We start from the raw sequence: 8,949 nt of genomic DNA on the forward strand, positions 1-8,949 counted from the left end.
CATTAGATGAAAGTCTATTTAAAATACTTTTTGATGTTATAAACTGCAATAAAACGTGTCAGCGTGAACAGGTGAACAAATTTCTACAACATTTCTAACATGCAAATTGCCGTGTGAACAATTTATGAACAACTTTTTGTAATTTTACGAGGGGAGTGGGAAACTGGAAAAGAGCCATGAACTTCACCAAAAATCAAAGGGGGGAACTGGAAAAGAGCCCACTTTATGAAACAAGAACTCAAAGTTAAGTGGCAGAAATCTCGCAGAGAAACTGCATTTGCAAATTAGCCTTGTCATTTAAAAAACAGAATTTTTTCAAAATTAAAAAAAGCACAACTTTCTGCTTATGACTACAAGTATTATGCTTTTCAGTTGCTGAAAATTGTGGCTGGATCTTTAACAAAATTAAATTTATCATACCATATTAAACATACAAAAAAGTTCTCGTTTCACTCAAAAACTCATTAGGTTTTTGTTTCAAATATCTGAAAAAATAATGCCTGGGCTTACGCGAGGCAAAAATTTGCAAAATGGCATGAAAAACTACCTTTTTTCGAAAAATATTTGTTGGGGCATAAAAGTAAGCTTTTCAATGGTGGAGACTACTCAAAAAATTTTTCGTCGATTTTGTAATTTTTTCTCAAATTCTGAAGTTTTTGTTAGTGACATAAAAAACGCTTATACACTTTCCATAAATAGAAGAAACAAATTTAAAAGATTAAAGCCCTCTCAAAATCCCATGAAAACCCATTTGTGACAAACTTTTTGCAGGCAAAACATTTTTGAAAGAATAGCCTAGGAACGCCGTTTTTAGGCCCTTTTTGGAAAGTGTCTTATGCTGGGAAGGTCTTATGATGAAAAATATTTAATTTAGGCAGTAAAAAACGTAGTTCAATCCAGAACAATTACTTTTGAAAAGTTCAATTAGCTCTTCCTTGGGTAAAAAATTTTTTGATAAATCAAAACAACATTATTCCGCGAAAAAAATTAAAGATTTTTTTTTTAATTTTTAATTTGCTTTTTTTGATGGTTTTTCATTTTTTGAAGACAACTGCAGTTGATTATGTCTAATTCACAATTTTTGCTACTTTATTTGGCATTTCGTAAACTCTTCATAACGTGATTTCTTGATTTCAAAGAAATAAAATAGTTTATAACTTGTCATTCAATTTTCATGAACGAAAAAGCATTTTTTCGAAGGTTCCATTCATTGTTTTGCATAAAAAGTATTTTTTGTCTGTGGCCGTCAAATCTAGTGATATATTCAGATACTGGTGCTCACAACGACCTATAATCAATCCGCAGAGAGCGAAAACAAAAAAATATTTGATTTCGAACTTTTTTACAATATGATACATTTAGTTGCTATGGGATAAAACTTTCTTGCTTCACAGAAAAAGTTCATCGTGGTTTTGCTTTTTGGGTAAAAACTAATTTTTTTTGAAGATATAGATAGTTAAACCAGGTTTTACCATGCAAGTCAATATTTGGTAGAAAAAAATTTATTATAATATATTTGCTTGAAATTATGCAATAATCTAACAATATAGAAAAACTATCATTGATAAAACACCAAATTGAGGAACCTTAGAAAAAATTTTAACCTGGTGAAGTGCCGCTTACAACTTTTTATTGTTCCGATTTTCGATACGAAAGTAACGGAATATTTGTGCTCGGGGTGGGTTTTTTTTTCTTCAGACAAATTTCGACTTTTTAACTAGCCATTTTCGACGGAATTTTTTTATATCATTCAAAAGGTATTGTTGTCTTGAGCTCAAATTTGAAAAGATATTTCACCTGTGATCATTTTTCGTAAAGTTATGGGGGTTTAAAGATTGCCATTTTGGCCAATTTGGGACAATTAATGCGCGATATATTTCGCGCTATTAACGCGTAAGCGGAGAGTTAAGCCGTCTTAAAATCGTTCCAAGTTGGTTAAAAGAAGCTTATTTGCCATAATTGATTGGTTACAAGAAGCTAAATCTATCTTTTTGTACTTTAAATGGCGTGTGGGGGATGATTTTCATCAAAAAATTTCAAAATTAAAAAAAAAACTTTTTTAAATTTTATTAACATTTATTTTTTTAATGTTATTACTGCTCCATAAAACCTTAAAAGGCAGTCGGAACATTCAGGGCTTCGCCCTGATACGAGCAGTCTTGTTTTATTTGGATCTGATTGGTTATTCTATGTACCATTTATCCGAAAATAGACAGAAAATACAAAAAAATTTCATGAGAAAAAGTGACATCTCTGGTCCGATTTTGACAAAATGGTTGTTCAATTTTTGTCCATTTTTTTACTTGTTTTTTATTTCCGAGTTTTAATTGTCGCCGTTATCCTCTTTCATAAAATTTTCTCTAGTGTTGTCCAGTTTCTTCGAACAATAAGCCGTTATAAATTTTTTGTTTTTTTTCCGATACCACTTTTTACTAGGACAGTTTGCTGTTTCAGTTTTTGCTTTGCCTCTAAAGTACCCTAATTTTAATTTAATTTCAGAAGTTTGCAATTTTTAGCAATCGCATTTTTGATTTCATTCGATATCCAGCTTTTTTAACTTAATCTTCCTTATTGATTTTTTTTTTGAATTTATTAGAAGCGCCAGCTAAATTACCAAGTAGGTCATTTTAAAAGCAATGTTAAGGTGGCGAAATTCTCCGACGTTCTTTCAAAGTTTCGATGATTCTAAACCTAACTTTTATCTCACGATAAATTTATCAAACAAATTGTGTTCAGTTCATAAGCTTAGAGCAGTAGTTCTCAGTTAATGAACTGAGCTGTACAGCAATTTGTTTTCTGAAAAACATGCCGTTTTGAGCTTTTTTGAAAATTTTGACCATCAAGTTTAGTTTATTGTGGCGCCAAGGGCACTTTTAAAAATTTGGGGTCGGTCAACCAATATTTGGGAAGAGAATGAATGGTTACGTCTCCGCCTGTCAATCGAAAGGTCGGATGTTTGAGGCCTACCATGGTCCGTGCTTGTTACTTGAGGGCGTTTTGAGCTTTTTTGAAAATTTTGACCATCAAGTTTAGTTTATTGTGGCGCCAAGGGCACTTTTAAAAATTTGGGGTCGGTCAACCAATATTTGGGAAGAGAATGAATGGTTACGTCTCCGCCTGTCAATCGAAAGGTCGGATGTTTGAGGCCTACCATGGTCCGTGCTTGTTACTTGAGGGCCAGAAAAATAGCCAAACAGATTGCATGTATTTCTTAAACAGAGGCACAACAACAGTTCACCCCGTTGGCCCTTTCCCTTGTTGATAAAACGAATTAACTTAACTATGTGACAAGCCGTCTTTAAAATTTTGAATGAGAGCTGAGAATTTCTATACTATAAGACTGTTAGAGACTTCAGTCTTGACGAAGCACGATCAAAGCTCAAGCAAACGTTAAAAATTACACTTTTTATTCGCTTAATGCATATTATTACGTTCAAAATTTTTGAATCAATCTGTGCTTCTCTGTTTCGAGCATTACTTTGGTAGATTAATTTTGATACAGTCGATTTATTTTATTACTAGTACTGGCAGTCATATGGCTTCTCAAAGGACTTCAAGCAACCAAAATCGATCAGGAAAGGGCTAAAAAATTGAGCCTACAGGCAATAAAGCCAAAATTTTTGAGCAACAGACTAAAACTAAAAAGAGTAACTCTATAAAAAAGTTAAAATAGATTTAATCTCTTTAGTTAAAAGGCCGATTTTTTTTGGGCGGAAAATTCCTCGGATATTTTTTGTAATTCTATGTCTTCATATTTGTATTCTCTTTGTGTTCAATAAATTTAAATCTGTAGGCTCAATTACTGGTGTCCATTATTAGGAAGGAACCAATCGGAGGGGTCCGATAGACGGCAAACTGTTTTGACCCCCAAAAGTGACGCCCCCGAGCCTCCTTGGAAACAGGCAAGCTCAAAAACTTGAAGTTTTAACAAATTAATAACATAAAAGTATTGAATTGATCGATAGTTGGATGTAAAATAAATTAGTTTTGCTTTATCAATTGGTTTTTGCAATGATTAGTTCGTAAATAGCGGTGGTGAAATGGTTGCGTCTCAGCTCTCAATTGAAGGGTCGGATGTTCGGGGCCCACCATGATCTGTGCTCGTTGCTTGAGGGTGAAGCAATATTACCCAGCCCAGAAAAACAACCAAATAAATAGCATGTAGTAATTAAACAGGGACACAACAACGGTTCGCCGTGATGAGCTGTACAGCTCTTGTGTTGGTCCTTTCCCCCGTGGATAAATGGTCTTAATCTTTTTTATTTTTGAACAATATCCACCAAACTGTTACTACCGCCAATTCACTATCAATTTTCTAAAAGGCTCTTTTATTTATAAGCCTGATAATTTTGAGCATCCCTGAATATTTGAAGCAGTTCAAGCCCTGCGAAGAGGAGGACTGTGGCGAGGGGTCGGAAGCTACGATGCATTGTGCCCACTGTGGCCACACTCTGTGCCAGAAGCACAGGGCGGAACACATCAAAGGGGTGATAGATGAGCTAAAAAATATGAGACAGATGACAGCTGACAGGCTTAAAAAGGGCAAGGACAGGAGGTAAAATGAAATTAAAAACAAGGATAGCCGGTCGCTGTGCAAGTAGCACAGAATGCTCAGACCATATTCATACAAAACCGAAAAGTTTTTTTTTACTTTTCAAATTAGTGTCGTTTTTAGCGGGTCGTGTAAAGAGAAACAAATCATGGATATAAACAGGTTTAGTTGGGCATAGAGTTTTTTTGCAATAAAGCTAACCAAGTCTAAAAGTCGAGTTTCCGAGCTATGTATCGTAGAAGGTTTGTTTTAACAGATTCAAAAACTTAAATAAAACACATTTCAATTTTGGAAAAAATTCCTTTTTGTTTCAGGGGTAAAATCATGCGAGAACTGAAGTTTGTTGAGCACAGTCGAGCAAGAGCCAAGGCCCAGGTAGTGAACAATTTCAGAGGCCATAAACTAGCACTGGAAGAACAGAAGAAAAGTCTGAATTCTCAACTGGCGGGTTTTGCCAAGCCCAAACTGAAAGGCCTTAAGGATGACAGGTCCAAACTCGTTTTAAATTTTATCGCATCACATCTAAAGTGATTTTTTAGTGTTTTAGTAGGACTCGGTTTTTTATTTTTTTTTGGTCATGCTCAAGGAGAGTTTTTTAGATATCAATATCAAATATGACTAATGATAATTTATTTATTTCACAATATTTCGCAAGCTTAATGGTATATAAAATGATCCTAAAGATCTTCATGAACGGTGGTAACTCATTTCAAAACAGTTTAATTAGACAGTTGAAAAATCATTAGTTTGGAATTTTGATCTTTTGTTTAAATCAGTTGTTTTAAGCCAAATATTCAAAATTTTCCAAGTATTCATTTATTTCAGCAACGTTGTCGAAAAATGCATCAAAGAGTTGAAAATCACAGAGAGCAGTTTTAATGGACGACTTAGAAACTACAACCCTATGAGCGATCCCGATTTCAGCAACCTGTGTCAGGATCTAATCAACTATTCCAACCAAGTTAACTGGCTCAAAGAACTCATAGCTAAGCCAGACAAAGTGAAGCCTTTGGTCTATGAACCGGATTCAAGTTTGTCTGAAGTTATTTCTGGCTTCGGCAAGATTGTGTTCCAAAGTGAGAAAGAGAAACAGTCCGAAAATGATGAAGAGGCGGGTCAGAACGGCAGTATTGAAGATGAGAATGAACACAACAATGAATAAAAATGGTTCCAACATCAAAAACACAATTGTCATAAAAACATGCCTTATGGACCCTAAGCTCAGGGGAGATTAAGCAGGGTGAGGGGCGCATTCCATCAGGAATTGTGCACCTCCTCCGTCAAAAGGGTTACCCATTTGGTCCTGTTTTATGATACTCATTTTGGGCTGATCAGCTCTTAAATTGTTTTTACAAGTAGCCTTTCCACCAATATACACTAAAATGATACACCAGTCAAGAAACTCCTAGATTCGCTCCTGAACGGAAAACAATTTATGACAAGATTAACTGTTAAAAAAATTTTATGGTCCAAGAAAATTTTCATTACAAAAATCATTAATAAATCGAAAAAAAAAGTTTTTTTTTGCAGAAACTTTCTAAGTTGTTAGAGTTTTTGATTCTCAAGATGACGTTAATGAAACTCCAAAAACGAATTATATTCAAAACTAAAAGAAAGCAAAGAAAGACTAAAATTAAGCATAATTAAGCTATTGTAAACGGCCTAAATTAAGCGTAAAGAAGCATGCTCGCTCTCTTTCCCGCTCGAAATTAGACAAAAATCAAAAGTTTCATACCGTTTTGAAATATATATATATATATATATATATATATATATATATATATATATATATGAGTTAATAGAGAATGTATGAAAATTTTCAAGAAAAATAGGCCATCCACACTTCTCAAAAAATATTTTTTAAGAAAATGCTACAAAAAAGTTAGGCCGAAAGAAGTGTAGATAGAAGCATTGCAACAAACACAAAGTTTGCATTAAGACCTCGCTTGCTGTATGAATCGGCGGTACTCTGCTTAGCAGTTTGCAGTTTTGAAATTAAAGTCAATTTAATTTAGACGTTATTGGAAACTTCAGTTATTGGAAATTTTTTGTTGAAAACACGATCGATTTGATAATCAAAGCGTTCCGTATTTAAAGTAGCTCACCGCCCTAAAATTCCTACTTTTCGCCAAAAGTTTTTGCCTTTGCTTTGTTTTTGTAAGTTTCTTACTTATCTTATTTTTATCTTACTTACTTTTCAAGTTAGCCATTAAGCTAATTTTTTACTAAATGAAAAAGTTTTTTGGCGAAACCGATAAGCAACGGTTATTTTTTTCTTGCTTTGAGACGCCTAAAAAACATGCTAAGAGCTGACTAGAGACGTTCACTCAATTGATGGTGTTGTAAAAAAACTTAATTTTGTCACTAATTTGTATGAAAACCTCACTTGAACTGAATTTAAAGAGTTAGAAATAATATTTAAACATATACGCTAAGAGTTAGAAATAAAAAATATGCAGAGCTCTTCCTGAAATCAGGTCTGAAAAAACGGAGAAAAAAAATTAAAAAATGAGGTTGGTTTGCTGAATCTTCCTTATTTAATATGTTTCCTATTGCTCTATAGCCAATCTTAAGAACATTAAGAGTAAACAAGAGCCTTTGAGACCTAAGAAAAAAATTTTGCGTCTTACATGGATTCTTTTCAAAATAATATTTTTTTCACATTACAGCCTAAACACTTCTAATTATAATCTCTGTAAGCTTCTGAATGCTCTTTTGCTTTTTTAGAAGCTTAATGTTTAAAAAATTTTAAGGCAAAATTTTCACAATTTTATAAAACTAAGAAAAAAATTGAACTAGTATAAAATTTTCCCACAGATTGTTGTGGTAATCTTAGAAAAACAAGGTGAACAAGCAACGAAAAACTTTTCCTTGCACCATTCGAAACCAATTTATTTTGATTTTAAGTTAAATTTACACTGTTGGGAGGTACCTTAGATCAAATTATCTTCCGAGAAACATAAAGGATTTTTTCTGGTTAGAGTGGTTTTAAGCAGACTGTTTTCGGTGATCGAAATATTAGTTTTCATTAAAAATGTTTTCTACCCCCATGAAAAAATCAACTTTGAGTTCAAAAGAAAACAAATTATCTGCCATCTTTTTCAGCAAAAAAACTTTGGAAGTGAAAAGAATGCTAAAATATTCATGGCTCGGACCAGTATATGTGCGCTGTGAAAGTTTTATTCACACCAAAATTTTTTGATACTATCTAAATGATTTCAATGCACAAAGCTCAAAATTGAAAAAAAAAAATTTCTCTAAGCCTTTTTTGCGAAGTTACGGGTTCGGAAATGGTATAATCTTGGTCAATTTGAGATGATGAAAGCCCATGAAATTTGCATTTTTCATTAGCGCATTACAAATTCCATTTGCTCGAATTGTTCAAGCTCCATAAGTTTTCTGATAGCGGGACTTTATTTACCTTAGCAGCCATTCCAAATTTTAGGAGTTCAGGCACGCTAAGTGCTCCAAATAGTGTTAAAAGGTCCTCGATGTTTCAATTTGTAATTTACATTGAGTTTGGGGGTGAGAGTTACAAAGGAAAAAAATGAGAATTTTCAAAAAATAATTATAACATAAAAAGCAATTTACTCTGGTAAAGAAACAAACAAAAAAGAAATTTTAAACCTAATTACAATTTTTTTACGTGATGGTTTTTCGTTTGAGAACCGGCTTGGAATATTATCATTCAAAATTGATAGAACATTTCAAAAGCACTGTCTCAATTTCAGTTTGATTGTCAAAACAGTTTGCTGAAATTTAAGGTACGATAATTTCAAAAGCTCTGTCTCAATTTTAATTTGATTGTCAAAACAATTTACTTCAGGTAAGGATTCGACATGGTCGCGGCTGGTTCAAACTAGCTCGTCGGTCGAGCTAACGTCAGATTCAGATTTTTTCGAATAGGGAGTCCAATAATGAACCCAAATCAGCGATTTCAGAGTTTTTATAGCTACACATTTAATGATTTAATGATCAGGCAACTTGTAGTTTTTGACAATTATTTTGACAACTTGTAGTTTTAACAAAATTCGTTGAAAACAAATTTACATCGCCAAATATTGTGTGGAAAAACATCATTGACACAAATGTTTGCCATTTTGCTTCGAGAATTAACTGAGGAATACAAAATAACCCTGGTTAGAATACAAGGTCTCTGTGTTTGCTGGACGAGTAAAATGCAAGACAAAAGTCAAGAGTATTAGGAATACAAACGACTCTTCTAGTGAAATACGAACGACTCTACTCATAAAATACGAATGCACGAATGTCTGTAACGAAAAAATAATGAAGCTAAAAACTGACCTCTCGCTTGCTTCGACAAATTGTGAGATTTGCGAATAAAAGTTTAAATAGAGGCCGAAAACTTCTAAGATTCAATCCAACAATTTGCTCTT

General features: G+C 33.3%; 1 protein-coding gene across 2 annotated transcripts; it reads left to right on the forward strand.

The window, feature by feature from the left end:
• The first annotated feature begins 3,458 nt into the window (after window positions 1–3,458).
• On the forward strand, window positions 3,459–6,009 carry LOC134848180 (uncharacterized). Of its 2 annotated transcripts, none has more exons than XM_063865550.1 (5): window positions 3,459–3,573; window positions 3,818–3,902; window positions 4,374–4,555; window positions 4,867–5,040; window positions 5,378–6,009. In XM_063865550.1, the coding sequence occupies exons 1-5, from the start codon at window positions 3,536–3,538 to the stop codon at window positions 5,712–5,714; spliced, it is 816 nt and encodes a 271-aa protein (XP_063721620.1). In that variant the 5' UTR covers window positions 3,459–3,535; the 3' UTR covers window positions 5,715–6,009. The 2 variants fall into 2 exon arrangements, with proteins under 2 accessions (XP_063721620.1, XP_063721622.1); XM_063865552.1 differs by having other exon boundaries at window positions 4,377–4,555.
• Window positions 6,010–8,949: the final 2,940 nt, after the last annotated feature.

This window comes from Symsagittifera roscoffensis, chromosome 6 (assembly GCF_963678635.1).
Source record: "Symsagittifera roscoffensis chromosome 6, txSymRosc1.1, whole genome shotgun sequence".
Taxonomy (NCBI): domain Eukaryota; kingdom Metazoa; phylum Xenacoelomorpha; order Acoela; family Convolutidae; genus Symsagittifera; species Symsagittifera roscoffensis.

What these genes read in the sequence shown, in the direction of transcription:
- LOC134848180 (XM_063865550.1), top strand. Translation starts at nt 3,536, where the DNA reads ATGGCTTCTCAAAGGACTTCAAGCAACCAAAATCGATC. An exon ending in TCAAGCAACCAAAATCGATC is followed by an intron (nt 3,574 to 3,817) that starts AGGAAAGGGCTA and finishes GTGTCCATTATT; the next exon opens with AGGAAGGAACCAATCGGAGG. An exon ending in CCGAGCCTCCTTGGAAACAG is followed by an intron (nt 3,903 to 4,373) that starts GCAAGCTCAAAA and finishes GAATATTTGAAG; the next exon opens with CAGTTCAAGCCCTGCGAAGA.